The sequence below is a fragment of the Salmo trutta genome, chromosome 29 (genome assembly GCF_901001165.1).
Source record: "Salmo trutta chromosome 29, fSalTru1.1, whole genome shotgun sequence".
Lineage (NCBI taxonomy): Eukaryota > Metazoa > Chordata > Actinopteri > Salmoniformes > Salmonidae > Salmo > Salmo trutta.
In genome coordinates, this window is record NC_042985.1 from 39,742,359 (window position 1) to 39,770,181 (window position 27,823).

At 40.9% G+C, this 27,823-nt stretch overlaps 2 protein-coding genes across 3 annotated transcripts in view; both read left to right on the forward strand.

Annotated features, from left to right (window-relative positions):
• prmt3 (protein arginine methyltransferase 3) overlaps positions 1-3,380 on the forward strand; it is a 108,139-nt gene extending 104,759 nt beyond the window's left edge. For both annotated transcript variants that reach the window (XM_029722198.1, XM_029722197.1), the window contains exon 16: positions 2,980-3,380. In XM_029722198.1, coding sequence (XP_029578058.1) covers positions 2,980-3,089 — 110 coding nt within the window. In that variant the 3' untranslated portion in view covers positions 3,090-3,380. The remainder of the gene's footprint in view (positions 1-2,979) is intronic.
• A 9,889-nt stretch (positions 3,381-13,269) lies between these two features.
• slc6a5 (solute carrier family 6 member 5) overlaps positions 13,270-27,823 on the forward strand; it is a 46,446-nt gene continuing 31,892 nt past the window's right edge. The window contains exons 1-9 of the mRNA XM_029722200.1: positions 13,270-13,671; positions 14,737-15,165; positions 16,404-16,551; positions 17,481-17,612; positions 17,791-17,964; positions 19,265-19,415; positions 19,920-20,052; positions 20,279-20,413; positions 22,677-22,780. Coding sequence (XP_029578060.1) covers positions 13,669-13,671; positions 14,737-15,165; positions 16,404-16,551; positions 17,481-17,612; positions 17,791-17,964; positions 19,265-19,415; positions 19,920-20,052; positions 20,279-20,413; positions 22,677-22,780 — 1,409 coding nt within the window. The 5' untranslated portion in view covers positions 13,270-13,668. The remainder of the gene's footprint in view (positions 13,672-14,736; positions 15,166-16,403; positions 16,552-17,480; positions 17,613-17,790; positions 17,965-19,264; positions 19,416-19,919; positions 20,053-20,278; positions 20,414-22,676; positions 22,781-27,823) is intronic.

A 27,823-nucleotide genomic window follows, 5' to 3' on the forward strand; every position in this document is an offset into this window, starting at 1 on the left:
GCCAATCCAATTTGTGGGAGGTGCTTCAGGAAGCATGGGGTGAAATCTCTTCAAATTACCTCAACAAATTGACAAGTAGAATGCCAAAGGTCTGCAAGGCTGTAATTGCTGCAAATGGAGGTTTCTTTGACAAAAGCAAAGTTTGAAGGACACAATTATTATTTCAATGAAAAATCATTATTTATAGCCTTGTCAATGTCTTGACTATATTTCCTATTCAATTTGCAACTATTTTCATGAATGATAAACACATTTCTAAGTGACCCCAAACTTTCGAACGGTAGTGTGTGTGTATATATATATATATATGTGTGTGTGTGTGTGTGTATATATATATATATATATATATATATGTGTATATATATGTGTATATTTATATATATATATATATATGTGTATATATATGTGTATATTTATATATGTATGTATGTATATATATATAATGTATGTATATATATATATATATATATGTGTGTATATATATACACATGTATGTATGTATGTGTGTATATATATACACGTATGTATGTATGTATGTATGTATGTGTGTACATACGTGTGTGTGTGTGTGTGTGTATATTAAAGTAATCCGCTGATTAGCCAGCTCAGCTAATGAGCCAATGTGACGTCACCTTATATGAGGAATTAGCAAGCATTTTTGGAACAGCCTGTTTGAGATACAAGTTTGAGGTAGGGTTTTTTAAGTGTTTTTTTCTCAAATGTATGTTTTGGCCACAAACACGAGTATAGGACGAGTCAACAACATTATTTGTGTATGAGTTAAAGGGATTCTTTGGGATTTTGTCAAAGAGACCCTTCGCAGTTATTGTGCTAACGCTAGTTAGCATTGGCTCGCGAAACTACCTCTATCTTCCTTCATACTGGACAAAGAGACATAAAAATGGTATCCAAGACTTCATCTGACTCTGGGGAAGTTTTAGTTCTAAAAGTGAGATTTTCACTACATTATTACTTTAAGAAAATCCTCAATTACCTAAAATGTGTCATTAGTTACCGTCATTGGTGTTACTCCCCTACTGGTTGTAGTGGCACAATGTTATAATACTGGTAACAATTATTTAAAGTCATATTAGTTGATTTAGGATGGGAAGAGTTCATTTCCAAAATGCCATGCCCAAATGCCACCACAATTCAAGAGCGACCCTGTTATTAATACACAGAGAAACTGATACACACATATTCACTCTCATACACCCCGCCAAAAACACACACACACACGTAGTAATACACAAACCGATACACTATTAACTCTCATACCCACACACACTCTCTCCTCCGCTTCCTCTGCTCCAGTGTGTACATCACTCTGCTGTAATGGAGTGACAGCCTCGGAGCGTGGCGCCCAGAGACTTCGCTACGTTGACAGTGTCGCCACAGTGACAGTTCAGATGACAGTCATCGGCAGCAGCAGCTTCGCTCAGGAAAACGCCACCGTCAGCATTCCCCCCCCCCCCCCCCCCCTCTCCATGTCCTCCTCTAACCTCCATCAATAGGGAATGCTTGGCATAGAGGAGGACTTGTTTGCCGATTGGGTAAACATTAATTTACCCCCGGCAGACACACGTGAAGTTAATCAAAGTGATTATATGTTGTAATTATCACCTTCTCCTCCTGGCCCCCCTGTATTGCCAACACGCTATGGTGTGCAATCATACTGAAACACGTGAGGTTCGCCACACCATCTGGCTATGCACACACACCCTATCTGTCTCTCTGACGCACACTCACACACACTTTCTCTCACTCACACACAAGTGCTCTGTCTCTCTCATTCATAGGCACATACCAAAGCACATATACAGTAAGCTCCAAAAGTATAGGGACAGTGACACATTTGTTGCTTTGGCTCTCTGCTTCAGCACTTTGGATTTGAAATTATGCAATGACTATGTGGTTAAAGTGAAAACTTTTATTTGAGTTTGAACCATTACATAGTCTCCCCCACTAAAAAAAAAAGTATTGGGACAAATTCACTTGCGTATTAAAGTAGTAAAAGGTTAAGCATTTGGTCCCATATTCATAGCACACACTGACTACATCAAGCTTGTGACTCTACACATTTGTTGGATGCATTTGCTATTTGTTTTGGATGTGTTTCAGATAATAATCTAAGGTGCTCAATAGAAATGAATGGTAAATAATGTATTGTGTCAATTTGGAGTAAAGTTGACTGTAAATAAGAATATAATATTTTTCTAAACACTTCTACATTAATATGGATGCTACCATGATTACGGATAATCCTGAATGAATCGTGAATAATTATGAGTGAGAAAGTTAGATGCACAAAAATATTACCCCAATATTTTTTGGCGGGAGTATGCTATTTGTGCATCTTTAACTTTATCACTAATCATTATTCTCACACATCATTGAGGATTATCCGTAATCATGGTAGCATCCACATTAATGTCGAAGTGCTGGAGCAAAAACAACTAAAAATGTGTCACTGTCCCAATACTTTTGGAGTTCACTGTATGTCCCTACACACATCCACTCTTCTACATGCATCAAATCCTCTCTCTTTCTCTCTCTCTCTCTCTCTCCCTCTCTCACACAGTCACTCACTCTCGCTCGCTCTCTCTCTCTCACACATAGACAAACACATTGGCGCTTTGGAGTACCTGCATTTAATACATTTTACTCTGATCAATTCATGTATTTATTATGTATTGATTTTGAATTATTGGCCTGAGAGTATATTCAATCTGCTGATGTTGATGTGGCACTCCGGGACTGTAACTAAATAGCCCTACTCTCTACTGCCTGGGAGACGTTCTGCCTCTAGACTCAGTGTAGCGTATTACCATTAATGGTCGAGTTTAGGATTGGGGGAGAGGAAGCTGATCTTAGATCTGTTCCTAGGGGAACTTCACCCTGCAGCGCTCCAATACAGGTGAACAGAAGTCAAAGGTTGGTGCTCAGCCTCTCACTTTTATTGGTGGTTTTCCTCTTTAGGGGAGGAGCTTCAGGGACGGATCACCATACGCAAAAACAAAAAGGACCCCCGCTCACTGTTCATCACCTTTGACCTCCATGACATGAAGCAGACCTACAGCCTGCAGTGAGTTCACTGATCACATGACTATGATGACATCTTCAATAGTGTGGCTGAACTGAAATATTCCCCAGACTTTGCCAAAACAATTAGTATTATTATGGTTTTTATTATGAAATGTTTAACTCTTATGGAATCAGAAACAACTTATCTTCATATGGAGCAGTAAATGTAGGGATTAATAAATTTAAAAAATGAAAAGGTAGACTGACAGAGTATGAAGTGTGCTTGAACAACAAGCTGTGGAGTTCACTGCATTTTAATGCCATACCTGTTAATAAAGACATTCCCTCATACAGAATCTGAGTTGATTTCTTGGCAAGCGCCATTTCTCAAAAATTGGCTGTGGAAACGTTTTTCAGTTTTGCACAGGGTCAACACTTTCCTGTGACATTCTCATTTTGTCCTGATACACAAAGTTAGGCTGGATAAAACATACATTTTTTTATTTTTAAGGCAGTCAATCGGTTAATGGTCAAATCTGGTAAAAATGGGCATAATGGAAATAGTAATAGATTTAGGTCAAATATCCTGAAATGATCAACAAAACTGAGTGGATTATCAAACATAAGCACTTAGACTATGGAATGGATACATTAATAGTTACTTTTCATACAGTTTTATGCATTAAGACATGCAAATATACAGAAAGGTTGAACATTCTGATGTTTTCAGATACAGTTATGGTCTGTAGCACCACCAATTACCCTTCTCAGAGGATGTAGGCCAGGGCTCTCCAACTCTGTCCTTGGGGAACTATCCTCCTGTAGGGTTTCACTCCAACCGCAGTTGTAACTAACCTGATTCCTCTTGTAAACCAGCTAAATATTATAATCCGGTGTGCTAGATTAGGGTAGGAATGAAAACCTACATGATGGTAGTTCTCCAGGAACAGGGTTGGAGAGCACTGGTGTAGACCCTTTGAGAAAACTGCAGGAGACCCCACTCAACCAGAAGAACTTCACCTCGTAAGAATGTGACTTTCTGGGCCAGAGATATTGAAACTATAATGTAATTTTTAAGGGATAAAATGTACAAGCAGCCAAATGGGATAGTCACAAATGTTGACCAAATTCACTGAACATACTATGATAATATAAACTGACTATTTGCATACATACAGTACATACTTAGATTATGGAATAAACATGTTTGTTACTTTTGCCATAATTATTATGCTTTAAGTCATGCATATACAAAGACAAAGTATATTTTCCATCATTTTGACCAAAATTGGGCATTAGTTAACAAAAATTACTTTCACAGACAGTGTAGAGCCCATCAAACTACACAGAAAGACACTTCTGAACAATAAGGATCTGACATTCTGTGGTAGAGATATTGGAACTAAGGGGGCAAGTGTAAATGCAGTTAAAGTTGACATTTTTGAGGTAATGATAGATTTCGGCCATATTCACTGAATATAAAATAAATGTACACTGAGTATACAAAACATTAAGAACACCTGCTCTTTCCATGACAGACTGACCAGGAGAAGCTATGATTCTTTATTGATGTCACTTGTTGAATCCACTTCAGTCAGTGTAGATAAAGTGGAAAGAGATGGGTTAAAGAAGAATTTTTAAGCCTTAAGACAATTGAGACATCAATTGTGTATTTGTGCCATTGAGGGTGAATCGGCAAGACAAAATATTTAAGTTCCTTTGAAAGGGGTATGGTAGTAGGTGCCAGGTTGCACTGGTTTTCACACTCAACAGTTTCCTGTTTGTATCAAGAATGGTCCACCACCCAAAGGACATCCAGCCAACTTGACACAACTGTGGGAAACATTAGAGTCAACATGGGCCAGCATCCCTGTGGAATGCTTTCGATAACTTGGAGGGTCCATGCCCTGGCGAATTGAGGCTGTTCTGAGGGCAAAAGGGGATGGGGTTTGCAACTCAATATTAGGAAGGTGTTCCTAATTTTTGGTATACTCAGTGTACAGTCGTGGCCAAACGTTTTGAGAATGACACAAATATTAATTTTCACAAACTCTGCTGCCTCAGTTTGTATGATGGCAATTTGCATATACTCCAGAATGTTATTAAGAGTGATCAGATGAATTGCAATTCATCCCTCTTTGCCATGCAATTCTGCTGCCATTCTCAGGAACATCTGCATGCACAGTGAGGAGAAGACTTTTGGAGGATGGCCTGGTGTCAAGAAGGGCAGCAAAGAAGCCACTTCTCTCCAGGAAAAACATCAGGGACAGACTGATATTCTGCAAAAGGTACAGGGATTGGACTGCTGAGGACTGGGGTAAAGTCATTTTCTCTGATGAATCCCCTTTCCGATTGTTTGGGGCATCCGTATAAAAGCTTGTCCGGAGAAAGACAAGGTGAGCGCTACCATCAGTCCTGTGTCATGCCAACAGTAAAGCATCCTGAGACCATTCATGTGTGGGGTTGCTTCTCAGCCAAGGGAGTGGGCTCACTCTGAATTTTGCCTAAGAACACAGCCATGAATAAAGAATGGTACCAACACATCCTCCGAGAGCAACTTCTCCCAACCATCCAGGAACAGTTTGGTGACGAACAATGCCTTTTCCAGCATGATGGAGCACCTTGCCATAAGGCAAAAGTGATAACTAAGTGGCTCGGGGAACAAAACATCGATATTTTGGGTCCATGGCCAGGAAACTCCCCAGACCTTAATCCCATTGAGAACTTGTGGTCAATCCTCAAGAGGCGGGTGGACAAACAAAAACCCACAAATTCTGACAAACTCCAAGCATTGATTATGCAAGAATGGGCTGCCATCAGTCAGGAGGTGGCCCAGAAGTTAATTGACAGCATGCCAGGGTGGATTGTAGAGGTCTTGAAAAAGAAGGGTCGACACTGCAAATATTGACTCTGCATCAACTTCATGTAATTGTCAATTAAAGGCTTTGACACTTCTGAAATGCTTGTAATTATACTTCAGTATTCCATAGTAACATCTGACAAAAATATCTAAAGACACTGAAGCAGCAAACTTTGTGGAAATTAATATTTGTGTCATTCTCAAAACTTTTGGCCAAGACTTTATATATATATATATATTAGGAAAAGCCTCAGAACAGCCCCAATTCATCAGGGCCTTTTTCCCCATTCCTAGCATATACAGGTGATTCAACTAATTGTATTCTAAACTGAAGATCATGAGTTAGTTGATTGTTGGAGTCAGGTGTGTCAGCTTGGGCTGAGGCAAAAGTTGCCCATCCCTGGTTTATATTGATATGTTCAGTAACTTTGGTCACAATCTGTGACTATCCTATTTGGCTGCATGCTTGAACATTTTACCCCTGAAGAATGTCATTACAGTTTCAGTATCTCTGGCCCAGAAAGTTGAGTTCTTACGAGGTAAAGCTCTCCTGGTACAGTGGGGTCTCCTGCAGTTTTCTCATAGTGTCTACGTCAGGGGTCTCCAACCCTGTTCCTGGAGAGCTACCCTCCTGTAGGTTTTCGCTACAACCCCAGTTGTAACTAACCTGGTTCAGCTTATAAATCAGCTAATTGTTAGAATCAGGTGTGCTAGATTAGGATCGGAGTGAAAACCTACAGGACGGTGGCTCTCCAGGAACAGATTTGGGGAGCCCTGGTTTAGGTCATCTGAAAAGGGTACTTGGTGGGTACTGTTGCTGAAAAAATCTGAATGTTCATCCTTTCTGTATATTTGCATGTCTTGAAGCATAATAACTGTATGAAAGTAACTATTAACACATCCATAGTCCAAGTGTTTATGTTTGATAATTGACTGATTGGTTGAGAATTCGTAAAAATCCAAATAACTTCACAGATCTTCATTGTAAAGGGTTTAAACACTGTTTTCCATGCTTGTTCAATGAACCATAAACAATGAATGAACATGCACCTGTGGAACTGTCGTTAAGACACTAACAGCTTACAGATGGTAGGCAATTAAGGTCACAGTTATGAAAACTTAGGACACTAAAGAGGCCTTTCTACTGACTGAAAAACACCAAAAGAAAGATGCCCCTAATCATCTGTGTGAACATGCCTTAGGCATGCTGCAAGGAGGTATGAGGACTGCAGATGTGGCCAGGGCAATAAATTGCAATGTCCATACTGTGAGATGCCTAAGACAGCGCTACAGGGAGACAGGATGGCCAGCTGATCATCCTCGCAGTGGGAGACCACGTGTAACAACACCAGCACAGGATCGGTACATCCGAACATCACACCTGTGGGACAGGTACAGGATGGCAACAACAACTGCCCGAGTTACAACAGGAACGCCGAATCCCTCCATCAGTGCTCAGACTGTCCGCAATAGGCTGAGAGAGGCTGGACTGGGGGCTTGTAGGCCTGTTGTAAGGCAGGTCCTTACCAGACATCACCGGCAACAATGTTGTCTATGGGCACAAACCCACAGGGTCCGTCACGGTCTGGGGCCGACTGTCACAGCATCATCGGACTGAGCTTGTTGTCATTGCAGGCAATCTCAACGCTGTACGTTACAGGGAAGACCTCCTCCCTCATGTGGTACCCTTCCTGCAGGCTCATCCTGACATGACCCTCCAGCATGACAATGCCACCAGCCATACTGCTCGTACTGTGCGTGATTTCCTGCAAGACAGGAATGTCAGTGTTCTGCCATGGCCAGCGAAGAGCCCGGATCTCAATCCCATTGAGCACGTCTGGGACCTGTTGGATCGGAGGGTGAGTGCTAGGGCCATTCCCCCCAGAAATGTCCGGGAACTTGCAGGTGCCTTGGTGGAAGAGTGGGGTAACGTCTCACAGCAAGAACTGGCAAATCTGGTGCAGTCCATGAGGAGGAGCTGCACTACTTTACTTAATGCAGCTGGTGGCCACACCAGATACTGACAGTTACTTTTGATTTTGACCCCCCCTTTGTTCAGGGACACATTATTCAATTTCTGTTAGTCACATGTCTGTGGGACTTGTTCAGTTTATGTCTCAGTTGATGAATCTTGTTATGTTAATACGAATATTTACACATGTTAAGTTTGCTGAAAATAAACGCAGTTGCCAGTGAGAGGACATAGATTTTTTTTGCAGAGTTTATTTCCATTGTGCCCATTTTCACCAGGTTTGCCCTTTAACCCATTGAAATTTGCCTTATAAAACTAAATGTAACGTGTTTTCTTGCCTAACTTTGTGTCACCCGATCACTGTTTGATCTAGGATGACAGATGACAGCCTTTAACAAGAAAAAGCAAGCACTTTTTCCAGATTGGCAGGTCTACTACTAGCAGCATATAGTCTGCATCCCAAATGGCATAAAGCTCTGGTCAAAAGTAGTGCACTATGTAGGGAATACGGTGCCATTTGGGACGCAATCATAGTGAGTTTTATTTCTGCCCTAAAAAAAATCTGACAAAAACCTCCCCCTCTGCATACTCCATTGAGCTCTGCTGACAACAGAATGCTTTTCCACTCTCTTCCTTAGATCATGAATCATAAGTTCTGAAAAATAAAGGATAGCTGGTTTGTAATCAGGTGGTGACTTTGGTTTTGCTTAATAAAGCTATTTTTCCACTTCTCAGTGTCCCGCGTCTTTCAATACTTGTGCCATGAATAAATGGTCTTATTAGGGGTTCACCGCAAAGCTGTGAAGACATATTATTATTGTATTTTCTTTTTTTTTACATGGTTAAATAACTCAAGCATAGATTGGTGACTTTTTGTTCTAATTTGAAAGCTAAGGGATTGGTTTAAAGATGGCAGGGTTATTGACAAATCAAAACTCAGACATGTCCATTTAAACCAGTGTAAATCCACTCCACAGTGGCCTATCAACTTGAAACGTGTTATTGCTATCATGGACATCCCTAAGATGAACCACACTGAATTTGGTATTGATATCTCAAAAAACAAAAATGTTAACAACTCATTCTTTAAATGTGTAATGCTAACGCTCAAAATCATCTGCAGTCATCTTCTCCTCATGAACCATACATCAGGTTCACTCCAGATTTTGTATTTAGTCTCATTACATCAGTCTTTAATGGTTCTAAGAAAAAATGGTTGCTGCATTTAAATATGGCCGCACTGTACCTATAGATGCACGTTAGCACATATGCTAATCTTCTCATGAACCATAAGTCAGATTGACTCCAGATGTAGTATATAGATTCAAACAATGAATTAGCCTCTAATGGATTTGACAATGATTAGTTGCTGCATTCAAAGTCGGCCACACTACACCACTAAATGGCACCATATGGCACCATATGACACTAGGGCTACAAGAACTGAGACGATTTTGATATCTGTTGAATTAATGTTTGTGCGTGTGTGCGTGCATGCATGCGTGTGAGTGAGTGAGTGTGGAGTGATAGACAAAGGAAGAAGTAGATGCTGTGTGGAGTAAACTAGTAGAGGAGACAGTCCATGTCTACACTTCAAAATTTCCAAACATAGAGGACAGCAAGGAGTTTAGAGCCATCGGCAGAAAGATACTTGCAAGATATCTATGCTTAAAGCACAAGGGTGCAGAGCCATGGGTGAGTGGATTTCTTTCTAAGCACAATTTCCACAGGTTGTACAGTGCCTTCAGTAAGTATTCATACCCCTTGACTTAGTCCACATTTTGCTGTGTTACAGCCTGAATTCAAAATGTATTTCGTAGATTTTTAGATCTCAACCATCTACACACAATACCCCATAATGGCAAAGTGAAAAAGTGTTTTTAGAAATGTTTGCAAATTTATTGGAAATTAAATACATAAATATCTAATTTACATAAGTGTTCACACCCCTGAGTCAATACATTGTAGAAGCACCTTTGGCGGCGATTACAGCTGTGACTCTTTTTGGATATTTCTAAGAGCTTTGCACACCTGGATCGTACACCTGGATTGTGCCCATTATTCATTTTTTATTCCTCAAGTTGCCAGACAGCCATTTTCAAGTCTTACCATAGATTTTCAAGATGATTTAAGTCAAAACTGTAACTAGGCCACTCAGTAACATTCAATGTCGTCCTGCTGAAAGGTGAATTTGTCTCCCAGTGTCTGTTGAAAAGCAGACTTAACCAGGTTTTCCTCTAGGATTTTGCCTGTGCTTATAGCTGTATTCTTTCTTTTTATCCTAAAAACTCCCTATTCCTTGCCGATGACAAGCATACTGATAACATGCAGCCACCACCATGCTTGAAAATATGATGTGTTGTGTTGGATTTGCCCCAAACATAATGCTTTGTATTCAGGACAAAAAGTTAATTTCTTTGCCACATTTTTTGTAGTATTACTTAAGTGCCTTGTTGCAACAAGATGCGTGTTTATTTTTATTCTGTACAGGCTTCCTTCTTTTCACTCAGTTTTTTAGATTAGTATTGTGGAGTAACTACAGTGTTGTTGATCCGTCCTCAGTTTTCTCATATCACAACGATTAAACTCTAACTGTTTTAAAATCACAATTGGCCTCATGGTGAAATCCCTGAGCAGTTTCCTTCCTCTCTGGCAACTGAGTAAGGAAGGACACCTGTATCTTTGTAGTGACTGGGTGTATTGATACACCATCCAAAGCCTAATTAATAACTTCACCATGCTCAAAGGGATATTATTCAGCGTCAGCTGTCAGCGTCTTTGCGAGGCATTGAAAAGCCTCCCTGGTCTTTGTGGTTGAAATCTGTGCTTGAAATTCACTACTTGATTGAGGGACCTTTATCTGTATGTGTAGGGTACAGAGATGGGATAGTCATTAAAAAAAAATGTTAACCACTATTATTGAACACGGAATGAGTCCATGCAACGTGTTATGCAATTTGTTAAGCACAAACAGGTTGAATACTTATTGACTAGACATTTCAGCTTTACATTTTTTATTAATTTCTAAAATGTTCTACAAATAAAACTTATGGGGTATTGTGTGTAGATCAGTGACACAACATCACAATTTAATCCATTTTAAATGCAGGCTGTAACACAACAAAATGTGGAAAAAGTTAAGGGGTGTGAATACTTTCTGAAGGCACTGTATGTTGTGTTATAGAATTATAGCTCCGCTCAGTGATTTCTGCATACCAGGTCACCAACAAAACTTTAGCAATAGCGCAAATACATGCAAACACCACTTGATTTCTATGACTTGTCTTGCTTACAGATTATCTGAAATGTCACTACTTCAAACAATGTTTTCTTACAGACATTGTTCACCAAATGTTTCAGCCAAAAGATAAGGCAAGAAAGAGTGCTGGGCCTTCAGTTGAGGCCAGAAATGAGCCCCTCCTCCTATAGCTCCTCCCACCACCAGCCTCCTCTGATATCATCATCCCCAAATCCATCCCAACATTTTGGCAACAGGGTGTTCTCCAGGGCACCACCCAGACTTTGGAACTCCATGCCTTCATCTGTCTGTGGTGGTTGGTAACCAACGGTTATGTAATTGGTTTAAATCTGAGCTTTGACTATAGCATGCTTTGCTGTCACACCTCCTGTGCAAATGTATGTGTCTTCTTGCGTGGAGTAGGGTAAATAATGGATGAGCACGAATCAAGTCTTTCCATGTGTGTGGTGTAGCATTAAAGTAACGCCATGACCACTTCAATATCTTAAGCTTTCCAAATATAATATATATATGGATAATATCCATTCATTTAAAAAAAAAAAGTGTTTACTCCAAAGTATGAGCTTGTTGTTTTGTTTTGGATATATTGTTTTCATATGTTATTGTTGTTTCATGTTTAATATACCTAATTAAAATGTCAATAACATATGTATATACTTTTGACAAATCTTAAATTAACCATGGATGTTGTGTGATTATAGATTATTGTTATCAGGCTATTATTATTATTGCTAAATATCGTTAATAATAAAAGTGTACAAAAAAAAACATGCCTCCTGAAGAGGTTCCTTGAAGGTTCTTCAAAGAACATTTTCAAAAAGGTTCCTCGAGGAACCTTGCATTTCAAAAAAGGTTCCCCCACAGTGGCAACTCAAAAAGGATCCTCGAATAACCTTTTCTTCTAAGAGTAGTCTGTCTCCTGCCCTCTCCCATTCTGTGTCTTGGGGAAGGTGTTGAGAAGTACAAGGAAAGAGGAGCAGAAATCAATTACAATTATCCTCTGTTGACAAAGTAATTAAACCTTGGAGCAGCCAGCTAATTTAGCTGCGCGAGGCCCTTATCTGTAGAGGCCCAGATTTACGAGGGGCGCGGGCCACACGGGCGCAGCAAGCATTGCAGGTGTTTATCGCACATTTAATAAGGTACGCGGGCTACAGTGGCGAGCTCGTTTAAAGAAACTGCGAGGTCGCTGGACCGTTTCTGCGGGGTTGTGTTATTCGGATTATTTCTGTATCTTTCTCAAGGGTTTGGGTTGGTTGCATAACGGTTGTCTAAATAACAACAAAATAGGATGCTCATGGGATTTTTTGCCCACGAGAATGAACCAATTTTGAATTAGGGGTACACTTCGTTATCAGAGAAGAGAAAGCTGAACAATGCCGTGCGCAATGCAGTATTTTAGGACAGGCTATTTGTGGTGCTGGGAAAGTTCCAAAGCCTCCAGTGTAGCGCGATACCTCAATGACCACGTGTTTTTGTTTTTTTAAGTGTCCTTCTTGCGTAAGAGGTTAACAAATGAGTAGCTTCAGTCGTTTCATGAAGATCTCGCCCACTTTTTTCTACACTTGATCAGTGCTTGTTTCGGTGACGCACACAGAAACGTATAGCCGTACATCGCATGTGTACTTAAATTCCTTGAAGCGTAGTAAAGTCTATATATAGCCTGGAGGCTTTAAGACTTTGCAGCAGTCTGCAGTTTTTGTCATGACACACTTCACAAATATTTGTACAAGGAAAAAGGTGTAAATAATTGTTGGATATTTATAATGTTTTATAAATATAAAGTATAGCCCAAACTGTATAGTCTGTGTAAAACATTTACTGACACAGGCTTTATGGAAACGAAAAATCTGCTTTTAATATTGATAATCATATGTCGTAGCCTATACAATTATATGTGATCCTAATATTAAAATATAGGCGAAATAAGTAATATATGATACTAGATGTTAAGTTACGTTTTCAGTATTTTCAACATATTACTTTCTTAAGAAATGTTCAATTGCATTTGCGCAAAGTAGGAATACATACAACACAATAGAAACCATATTAACCATCTAAACGAAATAGTTTCCCAATCAATGTAATCTTCTCTCCCACAAATGGTACATGTTCTCTTACGAATTGACGTGCTGCATGCATTCTCATTCCCCAAAATGTAATCTAGGCCTACATGCAAATCCTCCCTAGCTCGTGTGTACTTACACATCCCCTCGAGAAAAGTGTATTATTAATCAGCTGGTGAATGAGTCAGTCCAAGCACGCACACACTGAGCGGCATGTGCGTGAACAACATGCGCACGTTCCCGCGCGTCTTCACCCGGTGTAGCTTTAAAAATAAGAATCCAAGGCCAATGATTTATCAAACTCTTATTATCAAGAAAATGTCAAGCGAAGGGCACCTTGCTCCGCACTGACGCAAACCCAATATTTCCCACTGAGGTATAGAAAGCTTTGCACTAAGCACAGCCAAATCCACTCCTACATCTTCCAGTTCTCTTTACAGCTGTTTTTCAGCCTTTCAGCTTCAGCACGTCTTAAGCCTCTTCAAAAATGGTGAGTAGGCTACATACTTTGTTTATTTTCTTTAGTCTACATTACATTTGTCATACGCGTTATCTTATTTATCTAAATGGTTGAAGCAAGGCTTACTTCGTTTTGTGGAAATATTTTCATTTATTCAAACTGCATGCTGGATAATGGGTTGTATTCAGTAGCCGAGTTGTGCGCTGTCCATGGTACTGAAACCGAGCTTACATAGCGCTGCTCCACACACGGAAACTTTTCACAACTCGCAATTCACATGGCAATCTCTGAGCAAAAGATGCATTCAGTTCAATCAAAAAACACTTGTTTCGTTCGATCTTTTCCATTCAAGGTGGGCTATTTGTATTGAATGTATTTGTTTTCAGTTTAAGAAAAACGAAATCAGATGTCCTTTTTATAGACTATATGCAAGGTGGTAGACAAAACACGCAGAAACGATCTCTTCCCCCCCCTTTTTTTTTTTATTTTTTTTACTTTAACCTAAATGTAGCATGTTTGTGTTTAGAAATCCCGCGCTCTCTTACATTGCTTTGTTTCCTCTTGGTTAGGATATATATGCGGAGATAGTAATTTGTATTTCTGCACGCCCGGGTCCTCTCAGAGATGTAGCCTGATGCCGGTGATCATACATGCCTGCCAGGGAGAGGGGAGCTGTCAAGAGCCCGGCAGCTTGTCTATTGCCCATAAAAATCAGTGGCTGTGTGGAGCTGAATGACATGGGGGAAATGGGGCGTAAAATTAAAGAATCTCGCAGTAACAGCGAACAGGAGAGGCAAACCCCCGCAGACCGTGATCTGAAGCCCAGAGCTGCGGAGCCAAAACATGCAACTAAGGGCTTTTAAAATACTGCAGAAACACCCACCGCTGCTGCATTTTTATTGTAGGTGATTAGCCCATATTTTATATTTGAAAATAATAGCGCTAAAATAATCTAATTCTCAATTCATAGCCTATTAGTGGTAACACTGAGCTGGTAAATGCATCTTAAAGTGTTTCTGTTTGCATAGCCTTTTATATGATTTTTTTACCCCTTGTCTTGTGTGATGAGCTTCATCTGTAAATGACATGTTGCAGGATTTCTCCGACCAGAGAGAGATGACCAAACAGCCGGCCAATGCTCCTACCGGTTTTAACCCGTTGCACCAGCCGGAGGGAGTTTCAGCAAACAAACCGGATAATGCCTTCAACCAAACGTCCGACGCATACCCGGCCCCTCAGCCAGCACAATCCAACGAGAGCAAAACTTTCTGTCCCACGGAAAATAAACCAGGAGAACCGGGAGAAGTCAAAGTCTATGGGACGTTTAAAAACGCCGCTTTGCCGGTGCCTGGATCCGTGGCTGCGAACTCGGCTTCCCGGGATATCCCTGTCCAGTACGGGGACCCGCTTAGGGCCACCGGGGATCAAAACAATGCATCGGGCAACTGGACCACCATGAGCCAGACCACCATCATTCTGGGCGCAGATGGCAACACGTCTGTTCAGCCCGGCGCGGTGACGGGGGTAAGTGGGCTCAAACGAATTGTTTCGATACGGGGAGGATCGTCCAAACAACCGGGGTCGGGAGAGCGAACCGTGGATGGAGTGAGTGGTGATCTATCTGACATGCAACCTGTATTGCCTATTAGGATAGGGAATTGGCTGTGGTGTTATCGGGTCTTTCACGGATAAGGAAGCCGAGGTGGGGGTGACATGCTGCGGCTGAGGAGAAGTTGTAATTACGGTCCCATGGGACTCCTTCTGAGATAGTCCGGCACTGGAGACTGCTGCTGAGGGGTGATTTGAGAGAATATGAGCTATATAGCCTATTCAAGTGAGTTTCCATTTACAATGGCCAGATGCAGTGACCAGAGGTTACAATTGTCTATGAATCAGGGTTAGAATTCACCAATATAATAGTTTAGAAGAATTCCCAATTATTGTGGAAAATGATCAAAATATAGAACGGAAAAGGTAGGCTATCTGTTTCGATGTTCTGACCCTATGCCTTTGGCTAGAGTAGGCTACCTATTTGATTACATTCTGTCAACAAAAGTTGGTCTAAAACGGCGTCGTGAAAGTGCTGAATGGACGGAATCTTCCCACTGCAGTGAGATAAAGGAATAGGCCTACTGTAAGATGGTTGTTTGTGTATAAGCATACAGTAATGGTATATCCCCCGCACTACGCTGCTCGGTGTGTCAGGTATAGATAGAGGGATAGAAACCCCGCATCATGCTCTCTCGGGATTGGTCTCGGTAAACCCATGACAGCGCTAGGTAATGGGTTACATAAGGCTGCGGATTCTGCCCATTGTTACAATCCCCGCGAGGGCATTCCTCGCCACTCTCCTCTTCCGCCCGCGCGCCAGCCTGACAGTGTTCCATTGATAAGCTTGGTCCCGTCTCCCTCTACCCCTATTGGCGGGGAATCAGAAATAAGGAAATTGGAATGATCTGTATTTATGAATATTCATATGAATTTGTCCTGTCATGTTTTAAAATGCACGCATCAATCAAAGAGTGTTGTTCCCGAGATTATTATGTGTGTTGAAGCGGGTTATATTCGTATGTTCTTACTGTTGCAAATAGCCTATACTTGTGGCTAATTTGATAGATCGAATAACGAAACGAATCCTTCACCCAGTAAGGCAGGAGGTTTGGGATCTGAGACGTTTTGATGATTGGCTATTCTATATTTAAGTCCTATATGGTTACTTAATGTACATGAAACCTAGCACTAAAATCCACTGATTTTACCAGGAGGAAGACGAGGACGAGAGTGGAGATGAGAATAAGGCCAGGGGAAACTGGACTAATAAATTGGATTTCATCCTGTCCATGGTTGGCTATGCCGTGGGACTGGGAAACGTGTGGAGGTTTCCATACCTTGCCTTCCAAAATGGTGGAGGTAAGGAGAGTGTTGAGTTGAGAATGTACCTGCACTGCAAATGTCACTAAAGTTGTAAATGCAAAGCACCTAAATGCGGAAAAGAAATAACACTGATTCCAAAACTGATCAATGTTATTTTAATTAGATATTCCATTGCTCCACAATGATAGATGTATATGTTTGACATCACGCATAATTGATATGAACGAAATTGACGATGTAATTAAATTCGAGGAACAAAATGGGAGTAAATCGACTTAATTGTGTTCATATCCTGGATGATTTGTATTGTTGTTTTGCCATTGTTTAAACACCAGTACGCTTAATGTATTTTAACATTATCAAACGAAAATACATCACTTTAATTCATTCACTTGCTAGGCTATATCATTGGAGTTTAAATTAGTGTCGAAAAAAACACATTCTTCACTTAACTTTTTGACTGCCTTTTCTTCTCTAAAGGAATAGGCGACTTTTTACTATGACACATTTTCCAAACAGTTATAGAAAGCGTCTAGCTAGCATTATTTTTCAGCGTCTAAGAGCCTACTCTTTTTCGTGGATTTTAGTTACATTATTTAGGCTTTATGATTGATAATGAATTTCTGTAAACAAAATATTGTTTATATATATATATTTTATTATTACTAGGCCTATCTTCATTTCAATTTAGTTTGGTCTACACTATGCATTATTATATTATAGCTACCTTAAACAACTAATTAGGCTACATGCAAGGGAAGCAAATAAGTATAACACATACAGATATGTCACATTTATTTCATTATTACCTGCCGTACATAATCTCTTTATTCCATGAGAAAGGCAGTCGAATTAAGTCTGTTATAGTCTTCTTTTTAAATCATGTGAGCCAAGTTTGAGTAATCTCTTTTCACTTGTACCTGTGCGCTACTTTGAAATGCTTCCCCGTTTCCCTGTGTATATAGGTGCTTTTTTGATCCCCTACCTTATAATGTTGTGCCTCGCCGGGATCCCTATCTTTTTATTGGAGGTTTCCCTGGGTCAGTTTGCCAGCCAGGGCCCCGTGTCCGTGTGGAAAGCCATCCCGGCTCTGCAAGGTAAACTGCGCATATACAGGCTGCGATCCAAACTCATAAAGTAACGTATTTAAAACTAGTAACGTACACTAACTTCAGAAAAAATGAAACCTACTTATTATGATATAATTACTTTTGATCAAGCTCCTCTGCCTGCTTAAGAGTAATTTACATATTTCGTCTCATTTATTTATTTTAGGTTGCGGGATTGCCATGTTGATAATATCTGTCTTGATAGCCATATACTATAACATTATTATGTGCTGGACACTGTACTACCTGTTCGCTTCGTTGAAGGGCTCACTGCCATGGGCTAACTGTAAGAACGAGTGGAACACGTTGGACTGTAAGGACAAAGACATGCTTCTCTTAGGTAAGACCACAATGCGCCAGAACGCACACACACTCTCATGCATGCGCACACACATACACCTAAGCACCCCCTCACCATTGCGCAATGCGCAACGCACCCCTCAGCTAAGGTCTCTCTGCCTGTAACCTGCCCTATAGTGTAGAGTGGCGGGTTATTTTAAGCATTGTTTTCTAGTTTCATATACATCCAAAAGTGCTACTTTTGCTTACTAGGTTTATTGTATTGATTTTTATATTTATTCTGTGGGTCTCAAGTTCTTTTTTCAACTGTGTGTAGGCTACAAATGTGTGACATTTTTAATATCTTTATTTTAATCTAATCTATATCATGAGCAAAAAGCAGTTTTTACAAAATGTGTATTTTCAAAATTAAGGTGTAGGCTCAGTAGACAAATGAGTTTTTGCATTTGTGCAATTATGAGTAATTGTTTTTAGGTTACATTGTGTTATAAAAATTAAAAAAAGATAAATTGATAAAAGAAAGGCTCGCAGTATGATAATTTTCTCCCAGTTGCATGGGGGGGGGGGGGGTGAAATCGAAATTTGATTAAGAAAATGCAAGTTTTGTCTATTGCATTTCAGTGAATTCAGCACAAAAGTTGCTTGCTTGACACATTTACAAGTAGTGGAGTTGCTGCAGTGCCGCAGTGTGCGCAAGACTGCCCTCTGTTGGTCATAGTAAGAGTTACAGTAGCTGTCGTCTCCCTGGTCTTTCTCTGTATCGTTGAATAGCATTGATGCTGTTTCAACCCGTAGCTTTCATTGGTAATACAACAAACTTATGATCATCATACAAAGCGAAACTAGATCTACTCTGTCAAACATGCTGAACGTTTCTATGTGTATTCTAGGCTACATTTGATATAATCTTAAAAAATATTGGGAAAAAGGTTATTTCATAATAAGCACAATTTGTATTTACAGTTCTGTTAAAAGAAAAATAATCAATACACATAAAAAAAAACATGCTTAAGTTCCATACAGTAGATGAATGGCTTTCATCTGAGAATAGAGGACATTTCCTGTAATGGGTATCAAGTACAGTATGTAAGGAACAGTAATATGTAAAGCATGGCAGAGATCACTGTTTTGGGTGTATGAACCAGTGTGCTGGGCAATTATCTATTCTACATTATACCCACCACCTGAGAAAACTGAAAGTTGATACAGTTTTTAAACCAGATTGTAAAGAGGTCTGTCTTTTCCTGTTGAGATGTATTTTTTTCTCTGATTCGATACAGTGTATGTAAGTCTGTCTGTCTGTCTGTCCTGGTTGACGTGTTGGTTTCTGGTTGTGACAGACACGTGTATCCTCCATGATAAAAACATCACCTCTGTAAAGAACAGCTCGTTCTGTCTGTCGGCTCAAGCCATTGGAAACCTGACCAAACTGGTTAACATGACCTTTCCGGATAACAAAACTTACGTCAGCCCCAGCGAGGAGTACTTCAAGTAAGTCAAATCAAAGTTTATTTGTCATATGCACAGGATACAGTGTAGTGTACACAGTATAATTACATGCATACTTGCAAGCTCTCCTCGCAAACAATAAAACAGCTAAAAAAGTATTAAATGAAAATATAGTTAAAAAAATTTAATAAAATAATAACTTGCATCAGAGTTACAGAGAGGTTCTATGTTTGAAGTAGGCCTGCTGGCTGAGGATACTTGTGATTTCTCATACTATGCTGTAAATGTTGGTTTCCTTTCTAACATAATTAGGCCACAGTTATTGGGCTATATAGACACAATTGTTTCCCGCTATTGATTGATATGAAGGAATAATACATGTCAGATCTGAAATAACTGTTTTCTCTCTCTCTCTCTCTCTCTCTCTCTCTCTCTCTCTCTCTCTCTCTCTCTCTCTCTCTCTCTCTGGCTCTGGCTCTGGCTCTCTCTCTCTGTGTGTTTGTGTGTGTGTGTGTGTGTGTGTGTGTGTGCGCGCGTGTCCCATAGGTACAATGTCTTGCACATCTCCAAAGGGATAGAGTACCCTGGAGACATCCGCTGGCCCCTCGCAGGCTGCCTGTTCCTGGCCTGGTTGATAGTCTACCTCTCCCTGGCCAAAGGAATCAAGTCATCAGGGAAAGTAAGAGAAATCTCTCACTCTCTGCTCATGTGGTACCTCCATTGGATTTGAATAATTTACCCCTGTGAAATCCCAGAACCATAAACAAAGTTTGTAGTTCTGTGAATTATTATGTAACGTTGCCCTCTAGTGGGTTTGTTCTTGAACTAAAAGTGTTGAATCAGTGCACTTATCACAAAACCTGCTAACTCTCCCTTCGTTTCGTTCTTCCTCTCCCCTCTCCGAGGTGGTGTATTTCACAGCTACGTTCCCCTATGTGGTTCTGGTCATTCTGTTGTTCAGAGGAGTGACCCTCCCAGGGGCTGGTGACGGCATCCTCTACTTCATCACACCCAAGTGGGAGAAACTCAATGATGCTAAGGTATACATACACACACGTACAGTTGAAGTCGGAAGTTTACATACACCTTAGCCAAATACATTTAAACTCAGTTTTTCACAATTCCTGACATTTAATCCTAGTAAAAATTCCCTGTTTTAGGTCAGTTAGGATCACCACTTTCTTTTAAGAATGTACAAAAGAATGTAAAAAAAAAAAAAAAAAAAAGTGCATGAAATGAAATGTATGCATTCACTACTGTAAGTCGCTCTGGATAAGAGCGTCTGCTAAAATTACAAAAATGTAAAATGTAATATGAAATGTCAGAATAATAGTAGAGAGAATGATTTATTTCTGCTTTTATTTCTTTCATCACATTCCCAGTGGGTCAGAAGTTTACATACACTCAATTTGTATTTGGTAGCATTGCCTTTAAATTGTTTATCTTGGGTCAAACATTTGAGGTAGCCTCCCACAAGCTTCCCACAATAAGTTGGGTGAATTTTGGCCCATTCCTCCTGACAGAGCTGGTGTAACTGAGTCAGGTTTGTAGGCCTCCTTGCTCGCACATGCTTTTTCAGTTCTGCCCACACATTTTCTGTAGAATTGAGGTCAGGGCTTGTGATGGCCACTCCAATACCTTCACTTTGTTGTCCTTAATCCATTTTGCCACAACTTTGGAAATATGCTTGGGGTCATTGTCCATTTGGAAGACCAATTTGCGACCAAGCTTTAACTTCCTGACTGATGTCTTGAGATGTTGCTTCAATATATCCACATAATTTTCCTTTCCTCATGATTCCATCTATTTTGTGAAGTGCACCAGTCCCTCCTGCAGCAAAGCACCCCCATAACATGATGCTGCCACCTCCATGCTTCACGGTTGGGATGGTGTTCTTTGGCTTGCAAGCCTCCTCCTTTTCCCTCCAAACATAACGATGGTCATTATGGCCAAACAGTTCTATTTTTGTTTCATCAGACCACAGGACATCTCTCCAAAAAGTATGCTTTTTGTCCCCATGTGCAGTTGCAAACTGTAGTCTGGCTTTTTTATTGCGGTTTTGGAGCAGTGGCTTCTTCCTTGCTGAGCAGCCTTTCAGGTTATGTTGATATAGGACTTGTTTTACTGTGGATATAGATACTTTTGTACCTGTTTCCTCCAGCATCTTCTCAAGGTGCTTTGCTGTTGTTCTGGGATTGATTTGCACTTTTCGCACCAAAGTACGTTCATCTCTAGGGGACAGAACACGTCTCCTTCCTGAGCGGTTTGACGGCTGCGTGGTCCCATGGTGTTTATACTTGCGTACTATTGTTTGTACAGATGAACGTGGTACCTCCAGGCATTTGGAAATTGCTCCCAAGGATGAACCAGACTTGTGGAGGTCTACAATTTATTTTCTGAGGTCTTGGCTGATTTCCTTTGATTTTCCCATGATGTCAAGCAAAGACGCACTGAGTTTGAAGGGTAGGCCTTGAAATACATCCACAGGTACACCTCCAATTGACTCAAATTATGTCAATTAGCCTATCATAAGCTTCTAAAGCCATAACATAATTTCTGAAATTTTCCAACCTCTTTAAAGGCACAGTCAACTTAGTGTATGTAAACTTCTGACCCACTGGAATTGTGATACAGTGAAATAATCTGTCTGTAAACAGTTGTTGGAAAAATTACTTGTGTTATGCACAAAGTAGATGTCCTAACCAACTTGCCAAAACTATAGTTTGGTAACAAGAAATTTGTGGAGTGGTTGAACAACGAGTTTTAATGACTCCAACCTAAGTGTATGTAAACTTCCGACTTCAACTGTAAGTGCGCGCAGGCACACAGATAGACTCACACTGTTAGGCATGTATATGAGAGGCGAAGCAAGTGCAGGAGAGCGGAGTATATTAAACAGGCGCACTTTAATACCGGTCAACAACGACAGCACATAAAACATACTAGTGCCACAAACACGGTCTAATAACAAAAGTGCAGCGCCTGACAAAATAATCACGTAACAATAAACAATTACACACAAAGACATGATGGGGAACAGAGGACTAAATCCATGTAGATTGATTGGGGAATGAAAAACAGGTGTGTATGGAACAAGACAAAACAAATGGACATATGAGAAATGGAGCGGCAATGGTTAGAAAGCCGGTGACGTCGATCGCCGAACGCCGCCCGAACAAGGAGAGGGGCCGACTTCGGCGGAAGTCGTGACACACACACACGCACATGCGTTCACACACACACATTTCTCCACCCATCCCTCTGTCTCTAAAAGTGATTGTGAATTTGTGTGTGTTACTCTAGGTGTGGAAGGATGCTGCCACCCAGATTTTCTTCTCTCTGTCAGCAGCCTGGGGAGGCCTCATCACACTGTCTTCTTACAACAAGTTCCACAACAACTGCTACAGGTAAGCACTTCTCACTGTGCTGCTTAACAGCTTTGCTTCCTTCCATATATGACCGCCCGAATCCTCTGTCTCGCAATCGCACGTGACTGCCCTCTTGACAACATCTTAGCCAGCTACGCCACCGTAAAGCTAGCACGGGTAGAGACATTTCAAACTGAGGAGTGAGGTTACCAATCCAAATCCGTTGCACACGGGTAAATAAGAAGTTGTATCACGATATTCACACTATTACATTTGCCATGGCAAAAATAAAACACGACGCAGACTAAAAATTGCTGTCATCACAGCAACCTGCTTTATGTAACATACTGTGTTATGTAGCTTTGAAAGTAAACACGGGACTCTATGACAACTTACGGTTGTTTTAGCAAGGGTCGTCAAAATGTATAGAAGGTCAAAAATACAGTTCTGATAAATGTAACAGCTGTATAATGGAGTAAGATACTCAACACTTTTTGGATTTTGAAAATCTATCAAATGTTGACAGCACATAAACTATCATATATTTACATCACAATGATAATATATATAATATATAAATATATACCATTCAGTACCAGTCAAAAGTTTGGACACACCTACTCATTCAAGGGTTTTTATTTATTTTTACTATTTTCTACATTATAGAATAATAGTGGAGACATCAAAATGATGAAATAACACATATGTAATCAAACAAGTGTTAAACAAATCAAAATATATGTTATATTTTAGATTCTTCAAATTAGCCACCCTTTGCCTTGATGACAGCTTTGCACACTCTTGGCATTCTCTCAACCAGCTTCATGAAGAATTTTTCCCCAACAGTCTTGAAGGAGTTCCCACATATGCTGAGCACTTGTTGACTGCTTTTCCTTCTCTCTGCGGTCCAATTCATCCCAAACCATCTCAATTGGGTTGAGGTTGGGAGATTGAGGAGGCCAGGTCATCTGATGCAGCACTCCATCACTCTCCTTCTTGGTCAAATAGCCCTTACAAAGACTGGAGGTTTGTTTTGGGTTATTGTCCTGTTGAAAAACATAGTCCCACTAAGCGCAAACCAGATGGGATGGCGTATCGCTGCAGAATGCTGTGGTAGCCATGCTGGTTAAGTGTGCCTTGAATTCTAAATAAATCACTGACAGTGTCACCAGCAAAACACCCCCACACCATCACACATTCTCCTCCATGCTTCACGATGGGAACCACACATGCAGAGATCATCCGTTCAGCTATTCTGCGTCTCACAAAGACACGCCGGTTGGAACCAAAACTTTCAAATTTGGACTCATCAGACCAAAGGACAGATTTCCACCTGTCTAATATCTATTGCTCATGTTTCTTGACCCAAGCAAGTCTCTTCTTATTATTGGTGTCCTTTAGTAGTGGTTTCTTTGCAGCAAATCGACTATGAAGGCCGCAGTATTCTCTAAACAGTTGATGTTGAGATGTGCTCTGTGAAACATTTATTTGGGCTGCAATATAAGGTGCAGTTAACTCTAATGAACGTATTCTCTGCAGCAGAAGTAACTCTGGGTCTTCCTTTCCTGTGGTGGTCCTCATGAGAGTCAGTTTCATCAAAGCGCTTGATGGTTTTTGCGACTGCACTTGAAGAAAGTTTCAAAGTTCTTGACATTTTCCGGATTGACTGACCTTCATGTCTTAAAGTAATGATGGACTGTCGTTTCTCTTTGCTTATTTGAGCTGTTCTTGCCATAATATGGACTTCGTCTTTTACCAAATAGGGCTATCTTCTGTTTACCACTCCTACCGTGTCACAACAGAACCGATTGGCTCAAACATATTAAGAGGGAAAGAAATTCCACAAATTAACGTTTAACAAGGCACACCTGTTCATTTAAATGTATTCCAGGAGACTACCTCATGAAGCTGGTTGAGAGAATGCCAAGGGTGTGCAAAGCTGTCTTCAAGGCAAAGAGTGGCTACTTTGAAAAATCTCAAATCTCAAATATATTTACTTAAAAAAAAAAACTTTTTTGGTTACGACATGATTTCATATGGGTTATTTCATAGTTTTGATGTCTTCACTATTATTCTACAATGTAGAAAATAGTAAAAATAAAGAAAAACCCTTGAATGAGTAGGTGTGTCCAAACTATTGACTGGTACTGTGTACATATATGTTTTCAGCTATAGGTTATTGGGCCTATAGGAATTCTAGCTACTTTTGAAGCACACGTTGTGCTCTAGAAAGTAATATTTAACTCTCTAAAGATTTTTTTATAATAAAAGCTAAAATGTTGATACAGAAAACTGAAATAGAAATTACAGTCATTTGTGTAGTATTAGGTATCTACATTGTGTAAAAGCACTACCTATTGAGGTGCATTACATAGAAACTTCCAGGGGTGGGTGCAACTTTCACTGGTGGCGGGGGGGGGGGGGGGGGGGTCATGTCTCCCCTACATTCTGAAATTTCTGTTTTGTCCCGCCTCAGTTTTATAATTTCAATGTGATACAAAAGCGGCAACGGTTCGCTTTAGTACCAAGAGGACACCTCATGGTCAGGTAGGCTGTTTGGAGTGTTCAGATGGCTGGATTTAGGACAGACAGGCTGTGTGAAAGCTTCTGGAAGGGTGGCTGGACCAGCATGGGAGAGTTAAGCATAGTTCAGTGTGTATGTGTTGCGCTCTTTCACCATGTTGTAAAAGCAAGAGTTGGAGTTGTGCTTAGCCACGCAGTCATGGATGAACAGGGAGTAAAGGAGGGGACTAAGCACGCACCCCTGAGGGGCCCCAGTGTTGAGGATCAGCGTGGCAGAAAGGTGTTGTTGCCTACCCTTACCACCTGGGGGCGGCCCGTCAGGAAGTCCAGGATACAGTTGCAAATGGAGGTGTTTAGTCCCAGGGTCCTTAGCTTAGTGATGAGCTTTGAGGGCACTATGGTGTTGAACTCTGCGTTGTAGTCAATAAACAGCATTCTCACATAGGTGTTCCTTTTGTCCAGGTGGGAAAGGGCAGTGTGGTTGAGATTGAGATTGTGTCATCTGTGGATTTGTTGGGGTGGTTTGTGAATTGGATTGGGTTTAGGGTTTCTGGCATGATGGTGTTGATGTGAGCCATGACCAGCCTTTCAAAGCACTTCATGGCTACCAACATGAGTGCTACAGGCGGTAATAATTTAGGCAGGTTACCTTCGCTATCTTGGGCACAGGGACTATGGTGGTCTGTTTGAAACATGTTGATATTACAGACTCGGCCAGGGAGAGGTTGAAAATTGTCAGTGAAGACACTTGCCAGCTGGTCCGCACATGCTTTGAGTACACGTCCTGGTAATCTGTCTGGCCCCATGGCTTTGTGAATGTTGACCTGTTTAAAGGTCTTGCTCACATTGGCTATGGAGAGAGCGATGACACAGTCGTCCGGAACAGCTGGTGCTCTCATGCATGCTTCAGTGTTTCTTGCCTCAAAGCGAGCATAAAAGGCATTTAGCTTGACTGGTAGGCTTGCGTCACTGGGCAGCTTGCGGCTGGGTTTCCCTTTGTAGTACGTAATAGTTTTCAAGCCCTGCCACATCCGACTAGTGTCAGAGCCGGTGTAGTAGGATTCAATCTTAGTCCTGAATTGATGCTTTGCCTGTTTGATGGTTCGTCTGAGGGCATAGCGGGATTTTTTATAAGCATCCAGATTAGTGTCCCGCTCCTTGAAAGCGGAAGCTCTAGCCTTTAGCTCTGTGCGGATGTTGCCTGTAATCCATTGCTTCTGGTTGGGAAATGTACATACGGTCACTGTGGGGACAACATTGTCGATGCACTTATTGATGAAGCCAGTGACTGAGGTGGTATACTCCTCAATGCCATTGGATGAATCCCGGAACATATTCTAGTCTGTGCTAGCAAAACAGTCCTGTAGCATAGCATCCGCGTCATCTGACCACTTCTGTATTGAGTGTATTGAGCTTTGTATGCGTCTCTGTGTGTGGAGTAAAGGTGGTCTAGAGTTTTTTTTCTCTGGTTGCACATGTGACATGCTGGTAGAATAGAAGTAAAATGGATTTAAGTTTGCCTGCATTAAAGTCTCCGGCCACTAGGAGCGCGGCTTCTGAATGAGCATTTTCTTGTTTGCTTATGGCCTTATACAGCTTGTTGAGTGCAGTCTTAGTGCCAGCATCGGTTTGTGGTGGTAAATAGACGGCTACAAATAATATAGATATACTCTCTTTTTAGATAGTGTGGTCTACAGCTATCATGAGGTATTCTACCTCAGGTGAGCAATACCTCGAGACTTATTTAATATTAGACACCGCTCACCAGCAGTTATTGACAAATAGACACACACCCCCGCCCCTCGTCTTACCAGGCGTAGCTGCTCTGTCCTGCCGAAAAAATGGAGAAGCCAGCCAACTCTTTATAATCTGTGTCGTCTTTCAGCCAAGTCTTGGTGAAACATAAGATATTACCATTTTTAAGGTCCCGTTGGTAGGAGATTCTTAATCGTAGATCGTCCAGTTTGTTTTCCAATGATTGCACATTGGCCAATAATACCGAGGATAGTGGTGGTTTACTCACTCTCCGACAAATTCTCACAAGGCACCCATACCTCCGCCCCTTGTATTTCTGTCTTTTCTTCACGCGAATGACGGGGACGAGGGCCTAGTCTCCGGGAAGCAGTACATCCTTCGCATCGTACTCATTAAAGAAAAAATCTTTGTCCAGTTCGAGGTGAGTAATTGCTGTTCTGGTGTCCAGAAGCTCTTTTCGGGCATAAGAGAAGGTAGCAGCAACGTTATGTACAAAATGAGTTATGAAAAATGCAAAAAAACTAAATAGCAAAGTTGGTTAGGAGCCAGTAAAATGGCAGCCTTCTCCTCCGGCGCCATAAGATCCTAAAGCTGAGTAGGGTGTGTTGGGTTGGGGAGCTGCAGTGTGGTGGACCCCTAGGGACAGGACGGGGCAACCCAGCTATATTGTGTGCAAGTTAAAAGAGCTCTACAGTACTATTAGGCCTATGAAGTGAATTATATGGAGGATTTGCTGTTTCTGTGTGTTCATTTATATTTGAGGTGGATGTGTTTTTTGTGTGTGTGTGGGTTTTTTATGTTTCC